General features: G+C 31.7%; 1 protein-coding gene across 1 annotated transcript in view; it reads right to left on the reverse strand.

The window, feature by feature from the left end:
• Positions 1-3,867: 3,867 nt before the first annotated feature.
• stat5a (signal transducer and activator of transcription 5a) overlaps positions 3,868-21,913 on the reverse strand; it is a 44,227-nt gene continuing 26,181 nt past the window's right edge. The window contains exons 4-5 of the mRNA XM_073832637.1: positions 10,918-11,027; positions 3,868-3,951 (exon numbers count right to left, since the gene is read on the reverse strand). Coding sequence (XP_073688738.1) covers positions 3,868-3,951; positions 10,918-11,027 — 194 coding nt within the window. The remainder of the gene's footprint in view (positions 3,952-10,917; positions 11,028-21,913) is intronic.

Here is a 21,913-nt window from a genome sequence, read left to right on the forward strand (position 1 = left end):
GTTGCATTTTGAAATATTAATACTTTGATGTTAAGTTGTGTCATTTTGAAAAGGTGATTTAAGTTCAATAAACAAATTATCTTTGGCTTATGTGTATTGTATCCAAGCATTTGAAAAATGTGTTAAGTGGTTTGACAAATGTGCATTTTGATCATTGGTAGTGTATTATGTGTCTAGAGTTTTGAAAAATGACATTACGGTTCTGTTATTAGTGCAAAAACGATTGTAAAAAAACTGTAATTGAATTAGAGAGCTCTCTAATTATAATTGTTACAAGTAGGAATTTAATTAGAGAGATCTCTCATTGCCATTGGTACTAGTAAAAATTTAATTATAGAGTTCTCTAATTGAATTGTTACTAGTAAAAATGCAATTAGGACGAGTAACGCATAGTATATTTTAGGCTAAAATGACTTGCCATAAAAAAGCATAATATAACACAGGACTGTCATTTGTAAGTTTTTGTCATACATTTTGTTTGTACAGAGTTACCTGTACTAGTATCTATTTTCATGTTACTAGTACTTATTAATTAGATACTAGTACTTATTCTTTATATACTAGTATCTATTTAATATATACTAGTACTTATTAAATAGATACTGGTACTTATAAATAGATACTAGTACTTTTTAATTAGATACTAGTACTTATTAAATAGATACTGGTACTTATAAATAGATACTAGTACTTATTAATTAGATACTAGTACTTATTAATTAGATACTAGTACTTATTAATTAGATACACTATTAATTATATACTAGTACTTATTAAATAGATAGGCTACTAGTACTAATTAATTAGATAGTAATGCATATTAAATAGATACTAGCACGAATTTTTGATTAAATTTCAAAACGGCTTGCCATTGTATGTAATACAAATCATATATTTTATTAAGGAATGTGATCTACTAACTTCGTTGTACTGAAACATAACTGTGATATTGACACATACTTATTGCTGGAGATATAGCCCACACACACACACACACACACACACACACACACACACACACACACACACACACGCTCTGCTCCAGCATCAGTATAAACACATTATATGATAAATACTTAAGAAATAACAGTCCTGTGGTATATTATGTTATTTTGTTGAATTTTTATTTTTTTTTAATAAGAAGAAAGTACGCCTGCTGGACATGCCGGCGTGAGATGCCGCTGCAAGATGCCGCTGTGAGATGCCGATGCCGCTGCTAGATGCCGCTGCGAGATGCCGATGCCGCTCTGGCATCTGGAGATGCCGCTGTAGCGGCACCTGCCGGAGAAAAACAGCGGCATCTCGAGATGCCGCCGGAAGTGCCGCTGAGAGATGCCGATGCCGCAGTTTGAGCCAGCCCTCTCTCGAAAATTCAGCTTTGCATCACCAAAATAAATTATATTTTAAAGTATATTAGTATTAAAATAAAATCATTTTGAATTGCAAAATTATTTCAGAATATTACTTTTTTTTCTGTATTTGTGATAAAATAAATGGAAATTTGATGAGCATAAGAGACTTAAAAAAAAAAAACATTAAAATTCTTACTGATTCCAAACTTTTGAGTGGCAGTTTTTTATTTGACATTACAAATAGTGGCATAAAATAAATTGAAAAGAAAATGTTGTGTTTGTAACTACATAAAACACCCTAAAAGAGGATTTACCAAAATGTGTAAAATAGACAAAAAAAGACAAAAAACTACTGAAATATTATATATATTTATATATATATATATATATATATATATATATATATATATATATATATATATATATATATATTTATTATTATTATTATTTTATTTTATTATTATTATTTTTAAACATTTTAAAAAGTATGCTTTTTGTATAAATGTTATTTTTTTACCACAAAAATCTAACAGTTAGTTTAAGGTTCATGCATAATATGGCAAAATAAAATATCTTTCATTATGCCAGTGCAGGAAGTTTTTTTTTTTAAACATTGCCCATCATGTCAGAACTAAATTTGAAAACATGTTTCACATTTATAGTAATTAAATAAATATTAAAACTTTTTGAAGTAGAAGAAAATGCATAATATCTTTCATCATGGCAGAGCAGGAAGGTGTTTCTTAAAACATTGCCCATCATGCTAGAACTAGATTTGAAAATGTGTTTCACATTTATATTTAATATAAATAAATAAATAAAAATGACAACTTTTCCAGTGGAAGAAACTGCATAATATGGCAGAGCATGAAGGTGATTTTTTTTCCTTTTTTATTCACTTTCTTTTTGTCTTTTTTATTTTTAAACATTGCTCATCATGCCAGAACTAGATTTGAAAACATGTTTCACATTTATTTTTAATAAATAAATAAAAATTACAACTTTTCCAGTGGAAGAAACTGCATAATATGGCAGAGCATGAAGGTGTTTTTTTTTTCCTTTTTTATTCGCTTTCTTTTTGTCTTTTTTATTTTTAAACATTGCTCATCATGCCAGAACTAGTTTTGAAAATGTTTTTCACATTTATATTTAATATAAATAAATAAATAAATAAGGTCTTTTTTTTTTAACATTGCTCATCATGCCAGAACTATATTTAAAAATGTGTTTCGCATTTATTTTTAATAAATAAATAAATAAAAATGACAACTTTTCCAGTGGAAGAAACTGCATAATATGGCAGAGCATGAAAGTGTTTTTTCCCCTTTTTATTCGGTTTCTTTTTGTCTTGTTTATTTTTAAACATTGCTCATCATGCCAGAACTAGATTTGAAAACATGTTTCACATTTATTTTTAATAAATAAATAAACATGTTTTTTATTATTAATCACTGCTCATCATGCCAGAACTAGATTTGAAAATGTGTTTCACATTAATAAATAAATAAATAAAATGAAAACTTTTCCAGTTGAAAAAAATGCATAAAATCATTAAATCATGGCAGAGCAAGAAGGTTTTAGCATTTATTTATTTATTTTTTAAATATCGCTCATTATGCCAGAACTAGACTTGAAAATGTGTATAAAAATGTAATAAAAAAAACAAACAAAAAAACCCCCCCATAATATTACTGAGCAAAAAAAAAAATCTCTCATATATGCTCCTTAAATGCAATGAAAGGATCCAGCCTGCAGGGTTCAGTCTAACACAAGGTGACTGCACACACAGAGCTGGTGGCACTGCATGCACACATACACAGCCGAGCCAGAATCCTCCCAATACCCTCCATAAATCAACCTCTCCTTCGTCTCTTTCTGGAAACAACCCAGAGGGAACCGGATGAAGGGGACAGAGACAGTGTAAGAGGATGGGACAGAGAAAGGAGGGGGAGGAGGATCAGGACAGTGTGTCTGCTCATCCTGTGTGAATGCCCCTTAAAACTTTATAAGCTTTTACGTATGCATTTATGTGTGCACAAAAGACATTTTGAAGGGACACAATAAATAAATGCTAATATACAAGGACGTATTATCAAACCATGCACACCTCCACCTGCAAAACTTGCAGAATCACACATAAATGTGCTTTATATCTTTCTCACAAGCACACCAGTTCTTGTTTATTCATTGGTATAACTATTTAATAGTGTTTTCCTTAACATATATGATTGATCGAAAGCTTATCCGTCCAATTCAGCAGTTAAAGTGCACTGATTTCTTTATAATTTATGATTCAAACACGAACCAGCCAATGAAATCTCCCAAGAAGCGCACCGTGAGGTCAGCTAGCGTTCCTAATGAAGGACCAGAGTAAAACAGATTCAACTTTACTCAACGTCATGAGTAAACTCCCTAGGAGAGCACTGCAACATCAGCTGCAGTGCGTTTTTACTCATTCAGACTGCAGTGATGCTCTTTTATGGGGCCTGATGTGAAACAGACAGGACAGGTGAGACTAATCCTTCTCCAGCATGTGCTCCAGCGTGGATCCTCGGAGGACACCTGCATGGGTGCCCAGAGCTGAAGAAGGCTCCTTGACCTGGATAGAGGAGTCTTTTGCCATAAATAAGTGATATATTTTAAAACGGATGAATTATGCATTACGGGCGTGACGCATATAGACTCTTAGGCTGTGGGGAGAAGAGAGGCTAAGAGCACTGCAGAAAGGCAAGGTGGTACATACTTTATAAAGCCTGGATGAGACACTTCTATGCACCGGGTGACAGTTTGATGTCACTTCCTGGAGTCAGGACTCATCTAACTCATCTAAATGTGTCACAGGATAAAATTAAGCATGAAATGAGGTGGTTAGTCTGCACAATGAGCTGCACAATATTTCAAATGAACGATTCGTTTTGGGGGGCCGTGCAAAATCTAAGAGAGAAAAGATGCCAAAGTTAAAGTGTCAACTTATTGAGTATTTGGTAACTTTTTACAATAAGGATCCATTAGTTGGTAACATAAACAAACAGTTAACAATACATTTGTTAATGTCAGTTAATGTAAATACAGTCGCTCATTGTTTGTTAATGTTAATTCGCAGTACATGAATGTTAACAAACACATCTTTTGATCTTAATGCGTTGGTAAATGTTGAAATTAACATTAATTAAGATTAACAAAAGCTGTAGAAGTATTGTTCATACTTAATTTAACTAATGTAGTTAACTAATGTTGATACTTACTTAATATATAAATTATATGCATTAAATATTTTTAAAACACCACTTTCGAAAAAACATGCTTTATAAATAACTGTATAAATAGATATTATACATATAACAAAAGAGTGTAGGAAAATATATATTTCACAACTCAGATTTTTAAGATGCAATATTTTTTGTTAGCTTTAATACAGTGTATTAAATATCACAGAATAAACAGGTTTCTACACAGAAATAAATTAAAAATTACATTTTAGGATGCGTGTTTTAAAGCTATATTCAGTTAATAATTCTTTTTTGACAGACTTGTTTGGATTTATGATTAATTTGTGATTATTTAAAAAAGTGCTTCACCGTTCAAAACTTTGGAATCAGTAAGATATATGTTTCTTCTTCTGAAAAAGGCTGCATTTATTTGATCATAAATGCAGAAAATAAGCAATAAAATTTGAAATGTTATTACAATTTAAATGAACTCTTTTCTGTTCTGACATACCTTAAAATATGATTAATTCCTCTGACGAAAAGCTGAATTTTTAACAGACATTTCTTCAGTCTTCAGTGTCACATGATCATTCAGAAATCATTCTAATATGCTGATTTATTATCAATGTTGGAAACAGTTGTGCTGCCTAATATTTTTTTGGAACCTGTGATACTTTTTTTTTTTTTTAGAATAAAATGTTTAAAAGAACAGTGTTTATTCAAAATAGAAATCTTTTCTGACAATTATGCCCTCCAAAGGCAAAGTGCAGTAACTACGCCAACACTGAAACTCAGAAAAATGCCTTTAAAGTTTTTACACCAGCTAGTCAAACATGCTGAAACTCTCGTTTCTCTGAAACGGGACACAATTTAATTAGGAGACTTTGCCACAAGACAAACCAGTTGTCACAAAGTCCATTTTAAGCCTTAACTTAGTAAACATTTTGACCAAATGTGTAGTTACTGCGCTTTACCTTTGGAGGGCAGAATATTAGTCTTTACTATCATTTGCTGAATATAAATAAATTAATTAATAAATATCTGACCCTTAAACGTTTAAACAGTAGTACAAGTAGTACAAATATTTCTATTTTGAATAAATACTATTCTTTTGAACTTTTTATTGCTTAAAGAATTCTGAGAAAAAAGTTTTCCCAGTTCCAAAAGAAATAAAACTAAAATAAAACTATGTAATTTATCATTTTAGAAAGATTTCTGAAGGCTACAGTAATGATGCTGAAAATTCAGCACTGCATCACATTTTTTTGTTATCAAATATAATAAAATAGAAAAACATTTTATTAAATCGCAGTGATGTTTCACAATAATATTACTGTTTTGTCTGTATTTCTGTCAGTTTTTGGAAATAAGCTTTTTCTATTGATGTATGGTTTGTTATGGTAGGACAATATTTGTTTGAGATGCAGCTATTTAAAAATCTGGAATCTGAGGGTGCAAAAAAAATCTAAATATTGAGAAAATCACCTTTCAAGGTGTTTAAATTAGGTTCGTAGCAATGCATATTACTAATCAGAAATTAAGTTTTGATACATCTACAGTAGAAAACGTACAAAATATCTTCATGGGACATGTTCTTTACTTAATATCCTATAGGGGTGGGAGAAAAAATCGATGCATCGATGCATCGCGATTCTCTCTTCAACGATTCTGAATCGATTCCTAATATTTCAGAATCGATTCTGAGCTTTTTTTTTTTTTTTTCTGCATATGGCACGTGTGCGCGCTAGAGACGCGGCTGGCTACAGCGCACAAAATCTGCACTGTGAGACACGTGCGCATTGCTTGACAGTGTGCTTCCATCCGCCGTGTTTTACTTTAGATATGCGTTCATTTCTGCCGTCTGGAACGCAAGAAACTGTTGCACTGACAGACTCACGTGCGCTTTGTGTTTGTTCGTCCTAAAGCTCGATTGCGGACGCGGTTAAATGCACTTGCATTTTGGAATAGTTTCAAACGAAACTGTACATACAGTCAGTTATGTTTTCAGAGCAGGACAAAACATCTGATATATTGAAATAGATTTGTGCATCAGTGGCGTTCCGTCCATATACAGTAAGCTGCTAATGCTCTGAATATCCAGGCTGTCAGAGAAAATGCGTTCACGTGTTAAATAATATAAACATGCTTATAAATGAATCCCTTATTTGAATCTTCTGGGCAAGCAGATTCTCCGCATCTTCCTTGACTCCTCAGAATGAATGCGCATTCTGTTTTGCTGTCATGCGCGTGATTTCATTCGTGGGGTAAGCTGTCCGCGAAGCGCTCGCCCAAGCGGAAAAACGCGCTGTTGCTGCCAGATCCTGATTGCCAAAAATGTATTGTATTTTTGTATATTATATATAATATGTATATTTTCATAATTTCTCAACAATTCAAAAGTTTAAAGTCCACAGAAAAAATAGCCTATATAAAATGGATATATATATTTTTTAAATAATTATAAACAGGAAAGAGAGGAAATATTAAAATATGATTTCGTCTCTGATTTTATTGGTGTCTAAATAATGTAAAGATATTATTATTTTTGGTATTACTGGTGGTTTTAGCACTCAGCATACCTGGTAAATAAAAGTGTCACCTCTCGCCACTGCTGTGCATTAGTTTGAATGCAGCCTGTTAAAGTTCCCTTTCTATGATCTGATCAGTAATAATAAAATGGCAGTAATGCTGAGGAAAAAAGAAAAACTATTGTCTGTAAACTTTCGGATACCTGAAGAAAACTTATAAGTAATTGTTTTAAAAAGTACCTTGCTTACATAATTTAAAAAATAAAGTAAAGTTGGCCCAAATTAAATTTGATATAAAACAAATATGAAAATGTAGCCATGTGCAGTACTATTGAAAACTGAGAATGTGACCATCGTGATATTTAGTTGTTAATGAAAACAGTAATTAAATTAAATTGAATCTTGAAACCAGTGAAGATTGACACACCTACTTTTACAGAGATTCCAACTATAAACAAAAAGCATAGAAACTGCAATTTTACATGTTTTTAAAAATTGTAAAGTTGTATTTGCACAGCAGAAGAATTAATTGGGGAAAAAATGTAGATCAAGAATCGTTTTGGAATCGGATCGTGACTCCCAGAATCGGAATCGGATCGGATCGTGAAGTGCCTGAAGATTCCCACCCCTAATATCCTAATGATTTTTGGCATAAAAGAAAACTTGATTCTTACTTACAAATAATTCCAGGGTCACATATACATAAAACACCCATTAAATATAATACAAAAATATTCTAAAACTTAAAAGTGAATTGCCAATGACAGTAGAATTAAACCTGCAACTAGACCAGACACACATCCGTCCCGTTGTTCCGCAATTTGACACTTTCATTAACACTATCGCATGCTAAAGGTGACATCTCCTAATCTTTGTTCCCACTGTGTGCGGTTTATCTGTTTACATTAGTAAGGACACAATTAATCTGTTGGGAAACATGGCACTTTAGTGAAGCTTATCTTATCACGAACACCATAAATATATAAACACACATCTCTAGAGAGATTAAAGAGAGAGCGAGAATGATTAAACAGAGAGAGAGAGAGTTGAAAAGAAGGGGCAAAAAAAGAAGTAGATTTTTTCCATTTATGGACAGTTCTTATGTTTTTAGCATGTTGCCAGGACTACAGATCAAGATGTCTGACAATGTTGTTAGCAATTTTCACAGTGTTGGTGGGATAATGGATAAGACGCACTGTATACTGCAATATATTAAGCCATTACTCCAGTCTTCAGTGTCACATGATCCTTCAGAAATCAGTCTAATATGCTGATTTCGTGCTCAAGGAACATTTCTTATAATTATCAATGTTGAAAACAGTTGTTCTGCTTAGACACCATGATACATTTTTAGTATTCTTTGATTACTAGAAAGTTAAAAAAACTGCATTTATTAGAAATGGAAATGTTTTGTAACATAATAAGTGTTTCTACTATCACTACTGATCAATTTAATGCATACTTGCTGAATTAAAAGTATTACATTCTTATAATAAAATAAAAATGTTACAGGTCCCAAATGGTTAAATGTTGTTTTTTTCAAATATATTCTGAATTATAATAGTGTATATACTACAGCATTATGATTTTCACGATACGGAAACATGGAATCCATCCATAAAAATGGAATTTGCTACTTGTATGACAAGGAATGTCACGGAATTTGCCAAATTTTGGATGAATAAATCAGAAGTAGGTTAAATCAAAATGCCATATGAACTACTGTCTGTGAATATTAAGCCACAAAAATACTATTTAAATATGAATCCTGCATGTTCTGCATGTTTCTGTGTGAATTAATGGGGCAGAGGCCAAAATAGATTTTCAGTTTTTAACAATTTACTCATAAACTAATAAAATGAATAAATTAAATAATAATAAACATTTAAAAAATACATTTTAATGAAATCAACTAATTAGAGATTATTAAAAATATTATGAACATTTAATGAAACTTTTAAAACGTAATCCAGAAAATTAACGGAAAACACAGAATTTGGTAAAAAAATCAATCAATCAATTAATAAAACAGAATTTGAGAAGAAGAAAAAAATTCATAGGGCCTTAAAATGCCATTTTTGTTCAACTTTTAAGAAATTGCTGTTAAATTGTGTAAGTTTCATGATTTCAATTGATTAGACATGTTTTTTTTATTTATATTTATTTTCTTAATTACCCATTTAATTATAATGTAAATGAAAAAAATAAATAAAAGAAAATACAGAATTTGGAAAAAAAATAAAACGGAAGTTGGGAAAAAATATAACATATTTTATAAGGCCTTAAAATGTAATTTATGTTAAACTTAATTGCTGTTAAATTGTGTAAGTTTTATTATTTCAATTAATTAGACATGATTTTTATTGATATTTTTTAAATGTAATAATTAAAACGAAATTTTAACGAAAAAAGGGAAACACAGAATATGGAAAAAAATAAAACTAAATAAAAATGTAAATGAAAAAACAAAACAAAACAAAACAAAAAACCCCGGAACAGATTTTAAAACAGATTTTATAGGGCCTTAAAATGTAATTTTTGTTAAACTTAATTGCTGTTCAATTGTGTAAGTTTTATGATTACAATAAATTAGATATGATTTTTTTATTGGTATTGATTGTTTTTTTATTTTATCCATTAAAACAGAGTCTAGAAAAATGTAGAAAACATGGAACTTGGGAAAAAAATAAAATGGAATTTGGGAAAAATAAAAAAGATTTCAATGGGCCATAATATTTCATTTTTGTTAAACTTAATTGCTGTTCAATTGTGTAAGTGTCATGATTTCAGTTAATTAGACATGATTTTTTATTGGTATTGATATAGAAAAACGTAAACGAAAAAAGAAAAACAGAAAAACTGAATTTGGGAAAAAAATTAAATGGAATTTGGGAAAAATAAACCAATTTTTGTTCAACTTAATTGCTGTTAAATTTAAGTAAAATAGAGTCTAGAAAGATTTAAACGGAAAAAAAGGAAAACACGGAATTTGGAAAAAAATAAAACTAAATAAAAATGTAAATAAAAAAAAGGGAAAGAATAGAATTTGGAAAAAAATGAATTTTATAATAATAAAATGTAATTTTTGTTAAACTTAATTGCTGTTAAATTGTGTAAGTTTTATAATTTCAATTAATTAGACATGATTTTTGATTGATATAGTTTTTTTTTAATTTAACCATTAAAACTAGTCTAGAAAAATTAAAATGGAAAAAAAAAAATGAATCTAGAAAAGTTTAATGGAATTTGGGAAAAAATAAAACACATTTCATAGGGCCCTAATATACTGTAAAAGTCATTAGTCCTTTAGAGTTTTATTCTTTATTTATCCAAAATAGCATCGCATTTTAAAACCCACCATTTATTAGTCATCAACCATAACAATAAATAAATAATATCTGAAAGCTATTAGAAGCTGCATAGTGGACACTTCTAGTACCAATCAGTGAAATAAAAGAGCAGAGACAAGAAGGAGTTCAATTTGGAGATCCTATACTATGGTTAGATTTGTATTAACAATAATAGTAACCACTGATAAACCATATTCTGTAATGCCACAACTTCAGGGTGCAAGTTTAAGGATCATGTAGTTTCAACTTCAGCCATTGTAAGACACACAACAATATCAGGATAAAAGCTATTTAATTGTGGTCTCAACTAGCGTGAAATCTGATTGGTTGTGGTTGAGCTACATGCCAGGAAACACTCTGAGTAGTTGCACTGAATGCAAACCTATTAGCAGGCCTGTAATGATTATCTCCTATGCAGAAGTGTTTTACCTTGTGCCAAATAAGACCTCAATCCATAACATAAAGAAAAGACACAAACCTTCAGCACAGTGATGTTCCAAGCGTAACTCTCCATGGCTTTCTGTAACTTCCTCCCTTTGAGTCCTTCCCTTGCCCCGATCCGATGCAGATCTTCATGAAAGTCCAATCCTGAAAGTCCAATAAAGCAACATCTGTTAGAACTCCAATGTAATTTTTGTTCAACTTAATAGCTGTTCAATTGTGTAAGTTTCATGATTTCAATTAATTAGACATGACTTTTTATTGATATTGATATAGAAAAATTTAAACAAAAATGGAAAACACAGAATTTGGAAAAAAAAAATCAAACGAAATTTGGAAAAAAAATAAAACAGATTTAATAGGGCCTTAAAATAATTTTTTTGTTAAACTTAATTGCTGTTTAATTGTGTACGTTTCATGATTTCAATTAATAAGACATGATTTTTAAAAATGTAATCATTAAAACTGAGTCTAGAAAAAAAAAAAAAAAAAAAAAAAGGAAAACAGAATTTGGAAAAAAAAATGTAAATGAAAAAAAAAAAACAGAAAACATGGAATTTGGAAAAATAAAACAGATTTAATCAGGCCTTAAAATACAATTTTTGATAAACCTAATTGCTGGTACAATTTCATTATTTTAATAAATTAGACATGATTTTTGATTGATATTTTTTATTTAACCGTTAAACAGGGTCTAGAAAAATGGGTCTAAAAAAAAAAAAACCCCGGAAAACACAGAATTTGAAAAAAAACAAACAAACAAACAAACAAAAAAAAAAACGAGAAAAAAAAAGGAAAACACAAAATTTGGGAGAAAAAATAGAACTAAATTTGGGAAAAAAGTAAATGAAAAAAAAAAGGAAAACACGGAATTTGGGAAAAAAAAAACGGAATTTTGGAATAATAAAATAGATTTCATAGGGCCTTAAAAAGTTTTTTTGTTAAACTTAATTGCTGTTAAATTGTGTATGTTTTATGGTTTCAATTAATTAGACATGAGTCTAGAAAAATATAAATGGAAAAAACCCCCCCCGGAAAACATGGAATTTGGGAAAAAATAAAATGAAATCTGAGAAAAATGTAAAATGTAAAAAAAAAACCAGAAAACACATAATTGCGATATGTAAAAAAAAAAAAAAGCCAGCAAACAGTGGACTTCAAGAATACGTTTGTACACATACGGGCAAAGAGTAATTTGATGTGAGTCGTGACTCACTCCATATATCATTCATAGCAGAGACAGTCACACAGATAAGAACAAACAAACAGAGCACTGCGAAAAGTGGATGGACGGACAGATGGATGTACTAAAATTAAAACAGTATACGGAAAAACAAAGCTTCAAACAATAGAGCTGATGAAAGGCAGACTGTTCAATTCAGAAACGTTTGTTAACAGCATCTCAGTGTCAGTGAGGCAATCTGACAGCACATAAGAAAGTGCTGTTTATGTTGACAAAAATTTGCCGGCACAAATGTGCTCTCAAGTACAACATCTTATATCAGACTATACACTCTATCAAAAAAGATGTTTTCTGCCTAGTAAACAAAAGTCCATTTTGCACCAGTACCCATCAAAGTGAAAGACAGGTAATAAAAACGGAAGTCTGTTTTAAAAGAGATATCAGATGTCCATTTTCCACAAGCTGGTCTGATTCTTTAGGGTCTTCGTAAAATGTCTGCAACACACTTTGGTTAAAATTCCTCGATGGTCATGTAAAACAACACCCTTTTTACCTGGTCAAAAACAGCTCTGTTCGCAGCGACCCATTTCGGTGCATGGGTCTTTAAATGCTAATAAGCTAATTCTCACTCCGCCCCCTTTTCCCATTTGTGTATTCGGTGGCACATTACCATCAAAAACAAAACGCATCCACTGCGTTTACGGGCCACAGGGTTCGTACAGATATGGTAACATGAAATTCCAGGACTTTCAAGGACTTTCAAGGATGCAAAATTTGCTTTCATCCGAAAAAAGTACTTTGGACCACTGTGTTTTATCAAGGGCAGGGTCAATGCAGCTAGCTATCAGGAGATTTTGGAGCACATCATGCTTCCATCTGCTGAAAAGCTTTATGGAGATGAAGATTTCATCTTTCAGCACGACCTGGCACCTGCTCACAGTGCCAAAACCACTGGTAAATGGTTTACTGACCATGGTATTACTGTGCTCAATTGGCCTGCCAACTCTCCTGACCTGAACCCCATAGAGAATCTGTGGGATATTGTGAAGAGAAAGTTGAGAGACACAAGACCCAACACTCTGGATGAGCTTAAGGCCGCTATCGAAGCATCCTGGGCCTCCATAACACCTCAGCAGTGCCACAGGCTGATTGCCTCCATGCCACGCCGCATTGAAGCAGTCATTTCTGCAAAAGGATTCCCGACCAAGTATTGAGTGCATAACTGAACATAATTATTTGAAGGTTGACTTTTTTTGTATTAAAAACACTTTTCTTTTATTGGTCGGATGAAATATGCTAATTTTTTGAGATAGGAATTTTGGGTTTTCATGAGCTGTATGCCAAAATCATCAATATTAAAACAATAAAAGGCTTGAACTACTTCAGTTGTGTAGTAATGAATCTAAAATATATGAAAGTCTAATGTTTATCAGTACATTACAGAAAATAATGAACTTTATCACAATATGCTAATTTTTTGAAAAGGACCTGTAAATATTTAGTGAAATCAACTAATTAGAGATGTTTTGATTATCAAAATTTAATGAAACCATTCAAATGGAATCCAGAAAATAATGCAAAAAAATAAAAATAAAAAAATTATTCATGATTTCAATTAATTAGACATGATTTTTTAATGATGTTTTTATTATTTAACCAAAATGGAATCCAGAAACAAAAAGAAATTTGTTAAAAAATAAAACAGATGTCATATAGCCCAAATATTACTGTAAAAGTCCTTAGTCCTTTCGTGCTTTTTTAATTATCCAAAAAAGCACAGCTGTTTTAAAATTAGTCATCAACCATAACAATAAATAAATAATATCTGAAAGCTATTAGAAGCTGCATAGTGGACACTCCTAGTACCAATCAGTGAAATAAAAGAGCAGAGACAAGAAGGACTTCAGTATGGAGATCCTATACTAAGGTTAGATTTGTATTAACAATAATAGTAACCACTGATACCACTGCACCACAGACTTTTATTTTCATGTCTTCCATAATAATCCACACATATAATTTTAAAAATGACCATGTTCTGCAATTCAACGGTTTTTAATTTTATTAGTTTTTTTGCTAGTGAATCGCTTGAAATGAATGATCAAAGTCACGAGCTGAATCAATTGTAGTGGTTAAATGACTCACTCAATTGAATCGGTTCATCTGTTTTTCTTTTTGCGTCTTCAACCAGGCTTGTGCACAATTCAGAATTTCAGAATTGGCCGCCATTCAATTCATGAGTTGGAATTTGAATTGAATTGACTCCGCCCCACAGGAAGTTGAATTTGAATTGGAGTTGGAATGACAGGAAGTGGAATTAAACTCATGGCAATTCAAAGACATTCCACACAGTCATACAACAGAAACAATGTGTTGAATCTCACATACAGTTACGTTAATTTTGTAATTTAATAGCATAATTTCATTACACATAACTAGTCACTCCTCAACCCTGCATACATTTTGTTCCAACATATAGATAATGATCAAATTCTTGAAATAAATTACTCCCTCAATGTTTGATTAGTTTTGTTCAAAATGTTATTTTCATTTCAAAGTAATCAAATAACACAATGTAATCTGTACAAGTAGTTCAAACTAATATCATTTATAGAATATGTAATGAAATCATATCTGACATATGCTGTAAAGCTTCATTGTTAAACACTTCACTTATGTGAATTTCTTTGAATTTGTATTGAATTGCAATTCTGCTTCCTTTAATTCAAATTCGAATTGTAGTTCTAGATCCTGTTTCTGACATCAATTCAAATTCAATTCAAATTCAAGAACTGAATTGGAATTTAGGAGTCATTCTCAATTCAATTCTGAATTGTGCACAAGCCTGGCTTAAACAGCACTGTCAGTACTACTACTGGCTAGCTCGCTATTTTATTTACATTAACGTAAGCGAAAAAGGTATGATGTTTTTTAAATTGCATGAATTTTGTATGAAAAGATATGAAAAAATGATTGAAAAAATTAAACGCTGATTTCATAGATACACTGCCTTTCATAATTCAGGCACTCTTCAAGTACACTTAAAAATAAAGGTGCTTCACGATGCCATAGAAGAACGTTTTTGTCTAAATGGTTCCATAAAGAATCTTTAACATCTGAAGAACTTTTCTGTTTCACAAAAGGTTCTTTGTGGCAAAAGAAGGTTCTTCCGATTATAAAAAGGTAAGCAAGAAATGGTTCTTAAAGAACCTTTGACTGAATGGTTCTTCTATGGCATCGCTTGAAGAACCCTTTGAAGTACCTTTATTTTTAAGAGTGTACCTCTTCAGGAATATTGCCATTTTCAAGGGTTTCCAGGCCTTAAATGTTCACACTGCTCAGAAAATCAAAACGGCTTGATAATTGAGACTGTTCAGATTTTTTAGAGTAAATGGATTTTTTTTTATCATTGTAGTGTGGTTGTGTCAACACGCTAAGAGACACTTCTACAGTATAAGCAAACGCCATGTAAAAGTGACTCCTTTTTATTCGCTACTTTTATTTCTTATTTCTGAGGTTGAAACAGGTATCCATAAATATGACAAACAAAGGTTAAAAGAAGCAACAACAAAGTTGTGCTCCAATCACACACATCTCACACTTCCTGTTTCTTCAATTCGCTGCCTGTTTGACATTTACTCTGGTTTTCACACTCTCTCTCAAGGATAAAAAACCTGCAAACCTGCAGAACGCACCTTGTGACATCCTGAATAAAACGCTAGATATGATGTGGGCTCTCAGCTGGTGCGACTAGCGCAGATGTGTAAGAGAAATGTCTGAGTGTGTATTTGTGCAAGTTCAGACGCACCCTCTCCGGGCGCTAAGACTGAAGGTGTCAAAACGCTCCCTAACACCTGCCCACCGTCCACTTCGCTCAGCTAGGATTCGGTCCAAGAACAGCTCCTCTCGTCTCCATTGCCAAAACCAATTTTAAGCCAAGAGACATTGCTCCTGCAAGGCTAGCTAGTCATAAATACTCTTATTTAAGCAAAATCAGCTGTAGTTGCTCAGCATTCATAAGACTTTACATGGGCCTTGAGGCCACTAGTGCATACTCACTCAAGTTTTTTTGCCTACTATGTCAGCGTTCTGACAACATTGTTATCTAAACGAGCTCATCTGGAGCTCCACGTTTTCAAGGGCGCAGAGCGAGGAAGGGCTTGTAAGTAATAGGGCTGCAAATTACAACGGATTTGCTGGGGAAACAATCATTTCCACACAACGTACCTTTCCGAGCTGTCAGCGAGCGAGAGGACGGCTACATGTGTTTGTGTCTGCGAGCCTTTGAAGTTCGATACAGATGAGAGTGTTTAATGACAGACAAAGTTGCCCTGTTTCGTTTAATGTGGTTGCTATGGCGATGGTGATGTATGGTGATCCTCTTAGAATAGGCCGCCTCCTGATTGGACGATGGGATGTGACATGTTTGCGTGTGGGATGCAATCTTTGAGTCGGAGGTGTCATGATGAAGGCAAGAGAAAAAGAGCTGGATGAAGAAAAGGATTAAGGGAAGAAATGAAGGACAGGATTAGAGTAACAGGATAAAATACAGGATTGCGGTGAATTAAAGAAAAATTGTGTTAGTTACGGGTAGTATTCAATAGGTGTTTAAATGCATTGATTTGAGCCTTTGCAAAAGGAATATAAGCATGTCAAAGAGATTAATATGAATATAAGATGAACGCTTACAGTTATATATACACATGCATGTGTGTGTGTGATTAAATGCATATACGAGCCATTCTACAGAATTGGTTTAAAGTCAAAGTTGGAAACATCTTAAAAAAACTCTTTTTCCATATATTTTGTATGTATGCAAATTGTATAATATCCAACTAAACATTTCTAGTTAATTCTTATATTGTATTTTCAGGAAGTTTAGGAATATTTTTCCTTTCCCCAAATTTGTCACTACCGAAAAACAGTAATATATAATATAATAAGGAGGGTTATATTGACCTATTAAGATTTTGCTTACCTCTTTCTTGTTAATATATTTTTGCTGTTTTATTAAAAAGGTTTCTGAGGTAAATCATTAAAAATGACAGTTTTAACAATATTTCAAGTGTGATTCATGAGATGTGTTGTATTTTGAAACACGTTTCGGTAGTGACATGCGGGACTTTTTGTTTTTTACATAAAGTTTCATAATTTATAAAGAAAAAAAAAATCTAAAAATACTTTTAAAAAACAATAAAATAAATGGAATTTTAATATTATTTTGTTAAGTTGAAATTTAGGGGTTAGGGTTTGGGAAAGACACCTTCAAATTTAAATTACCAACTAAATGATGATTTTATGTATATTAAGTGTGCAAATTTATTTGAAATATTGAGGCTAGGGCTGCTAAATTTTTGGCAAAAATCATAATGATGATTATTTTGATCAATATTGTAATCACGATTATTTAACACGATTCTGACTTTATATTAGTGATTAATTTAAAGATACCAATACAGCAAAAAACAAAAGGTACAAAAAAACCAGTGCTTTAAAAAAAACAAACACTTTTATGCAAGCCTAAAGTAGTTTAACAATACTACAGAAATTAAATGTAATTATTTGAATGTAAAATAAAACAGCGTCTTTACTGTAATAGTTAAACATGCTTTGTTTCTTATTAAAACTACAAAAGTCCTTGATTCAAGAGCAGTGAGTGATTCTTCTCTTTGTATTCTTATGTTTCATTAATATTAAGCACAGAGATGGCAGAAGGAATATTTGTTGCCACTTTAAGTGCCACACAGATCCAATATACTGTTACACACGTATTTCATTCTCAACTGTTTATGATCAGATATAGCTGACAAGGGTTTACGTGAATAATCACCAAACGCCTCATTTTGAAATATTTTTGTGTGCATTTTACCGTTTAGACGCACCTTAAGCTAAAAGATAACTTTAAAAGTCTGTGTTCTGCTCCGTCTCTGAGCGCATACACAGAACAGCAAAAGTTTTCTTACAGTACGTGCTATTAAAAACACAACATCAAAGAAACATTAATAAATCAAGCAAGTCCCATTTTATGAAAGTCATGTAACATGATTTTGCTGATTTGCATTTGAAATTAGGCTTTTATAGAAGAGCGAAAGCGCACCACTGGTAAGGCGGAATGGGGCGCAATAATCATTTTTATCTCGATTACTGCATTTTCATGAGAGTTTGAAGCAGAATTCGAAACCGAAACCGAATTTCGATTAATTACAAAGCCCTAATTGAGGCTTTCAACAGATAAAAGAATCTTAGCAAACATCTAAGATTTAAATACTTAAATGCTTTTTAAATGTGTTTTTTTGGTTGTGGGACAGCAGTTTAGACCAATTCTCTAGAATGGCCTATAAACATGTGAGTGACCCGAAACATCCATGCATCCACCTGACTTGTTGCAAACCACCAATGGGTCACAGATCTATTCTAATGAGTCACAGACACCAGGTAAAAACCTTTAGCAAAAGCAAAAAATCCCAGAAAATCCTGAACAAGAAAATTCTGAAAAACTGTTTAATGGTCTAACTCCACAATTAAGTACTACATAGTTCAGTCTTTTTTAGCATGTTTCAACAATGCATTTCTAAAATGTATAATGTGTTTAGAAACAATTCTCAGAATTGACTTCACACACACTTTATTTTAGGTTTATTTTAGACTTACTTTACTTTTAGTTTACTTTATTTTAGACTTTAGTTTTAGGTTTAAAAAATTAAAAAGTAAATGAAAATTAGAAATAAAAAACTAAATGAAAGAAGAAAATAGTAGGTTGAAGTATTAAAATGAGTCAAACCAGAATGGAAATGAACTAATTAAAGCTAAACAGAAATATGTTTCAAATTAAAAACAACACAAATGCACTCAAAATGACTAAAATAAACTAAAATCTAATTAAAATATGAATACGTACTATAATAGTCTACAAATAGTACAGAAAACACTCGTTTAGACATAGGGAGAGTTTATCATATCTTTACAGGTTGGACAATATTTTGTAGGAGAACTGTTAGTGCTTATTCAAATTTTAAATGAAAATGTTTGTTTAATTTGTCAAATCACACTTCTGCTGTTCACAAAAAGGTCTGTAATTATATATTTAGTTTATGTTATGTTACGTTGGGCAGATCATGGTAACATCAATTACAGTTTACAATAAACACTTAGCTTTAAACTATTTAATGAGATTTAAAAAAGGCACATTATTCTTTTAGTCTGCCTGAAATTGAAATGCATGTAAACATCCAGGGAGGTGAAGAGTACACGATAATCATCTGAACACGTGAGCACGAACAGACAGTTATACTTGTCCTATCCCTCAATCCTCTCCATCATAATTACTTAACTCACATTTAATTAGCAGAGTCTGAGCCGAAGTGTTTATTAGAATGGAGAGGTGCTGGACAAGGCTATCAGCGCCTTCCACAGCTCTCCGTCTCTCTCAAACAGCTGCCCACCCTCCCCTCACGCTGCTAATTAAGCCTCAGATCGGCAGCTGTGACACTCAGCTGGACAAGTCCAGATCCGCGCCGCAGAATGTGAGAGACTGCGAGTGCTGTAGAAACGTGTTTATTTTTGAGTGGAAACCAGTAAGAGCAGAGAAGGTCATTAGCAAAGGCATGATTCAACCTCTCCACCGGCGCGAGATAGATGGAAGAACACGAGATGAGAAAGAGTGGGCGAGGAGACGGCACTAGAGCACGCCAACCTTGTTTATTTACCGACGCTCCATTGCTCTCTAAAGCAGATTTCTCCATTAACATGGTGACACATGGCCGACCAACGATTCTGAGGAAACGTTATAAAACGGATTGTTCCAAATTTAGATACTGATTGGATGAGCTGCAATCGAAGCTGCTGGGAAATGACTATAAACACACACCAGTATTAATGCACACTTTCTGTATTAATGCACAGTGTAGCTTGGCAACCACAAATAGCCTGAAATTAGAACAACGAACTACATTGCTTAGTAGAAGATTTTTGTTTGTTTTATCAGTAATAAGTACAGACGTATTTGCGTCATGTTATGCCTAAGGCTGCAGTCACACTAGACATTGCACTCGACTGATTTCCTTTCATGATGAGAATAAAGATCACTGATTTAAATGTCACAGATTGACAAACTCGGAGTAGATGCTATATTTTTAATTTTTTGAGGAATTTTTTTTTAGGAAAATAATACATTTATTCTACAAGGATGCATTAAATTGATCAAAAGTGACAGTAAAGAAAGTGTACATTGTACAAAAAACTTTCTATTAATCAAAAAATATTAAACAGCACAACTGCAGTCAAAAGTTTTTGAACAGTAAGATTTTTTAAGTCTCTTATGCTCAACAAGCCTGCATTTATTTTATCCAAAGTACAGCAAAAACAGTAAAATACTGAAATATTTTTACTATTTCAATTCAAATTAAGTTTATTTGTATAGCGCTTTTCACGATACAAATTGTTGCAAAGCAGCTTTAGAGAAAATTAAAGTTTCTAAAAACAATTTAAAAATTTGAATATATTTTAAAATGTAATTTATTTCTGTGTTTTCAGCATCATTACTTCAGTCTTCAGTGTCACATGATCCTTCAGAAATCATTCTAATGCTGCTTTGCTGTTCAAGAAACATTTTCTATTATTATTATCAATATTTAAGATTCCTTGAAACTTTTGTAACATTATACACACTGTACCATTAAAAAAAATTGGGGGGAAAGAAATAGAAATTAATACTTTTTATTTAGCAAGGATGCTTTAAATTGATTAAAAAGTGATGTAAAGACATTTATAATGTTATTTTAGATAAATGTAATTTTTTATTCATAATAGAAACCTGAAAAAAAAAATCTACTCAGCTGTTTTCAACATACTAATAATAATACATGTTTTTTTTTTTTTTTGAGCAGGAAATCAGTATATTAGAATACTTTCTGAAGGATCATGTGACTGGACTAATGATGCTACAAACTCAGCTTTTAAATCATAGGAATAAATTAAATTTCTAAAAATATGTTCAAATAGAAAACTGTTATTTTAAATAATATTTTAAATATTTCAAAATTTTACTGTTTTGCTGTACTTTGGATCAAATAAATGCTTTGATATCACAAGAATAAATAGAAGTTAATCCTAAATCTAAAAAAGAAAGGATTAAATTAATGTATTTTAAAATACATTTGAAAATATATTAAAATAGGAAACGTTAATTTTAAATTTCTCAGAATATTACTGTTTTTACTTTATTTTTGATCAGATAAATGCAGCCTTGATTAAAAATCTTACCCAACCTTTGAAACATTTTGAAAGGTTGTGTATTTTATTTAATTATTTATTATTTTTAAAAACAGAAGCCCTTAAGCATGATGTCATATCCTATTATCTGTTGTGTCTTAAGAAATCTTGCATTTTTAAAGTTTTTAAAGTGACTGCGGCTAATGAACACCCTTTTTTGCTGTAAAATCACTGCAGCGCATGACCCTCATAGTGTACCCTTTCATTAATTGATGGGATAAATTATTAATAGTAAGTTTTGTTTTTTTTAAATAAACACTTATTTCAAAATGTTTTCTCTCACTTTTGCTCAAATCTTAGCTTAATCTATGTGAACACAGCAAAAAGGATTTAGGGCACAAGCCCACTTGCATCACTTCAAAATAATAGACAATTGTGTCCGTTGGTATTTGTGTTTTATTTCAAATGTGGGTAAAAAAAAAGCCCTTGGGCTATTCAACACTGTCCACAGGAGGTCAGATGATTAAAATGTTTTTCCAAAACATGCAAAAAGACAGAAAAACATAGTTTTCCACTGCACTCCAGAGAGACAAAATTCACTTCAGCTGCTGAGGAGATTATTATAGGGTTCGCTGATTAT

This window comes from Garra rufa, chromosome 1 (assembly GCF_049309525.1).
Source record: "Garra rufa chromosome 1, GarRuf1.0, whole genome shotgun sequence".
NCBI lineage: Eukaryota > Metazoa > Chordata > Actinopteri > Cypriniformes > Cyprinidae > Garra > Garra rufa.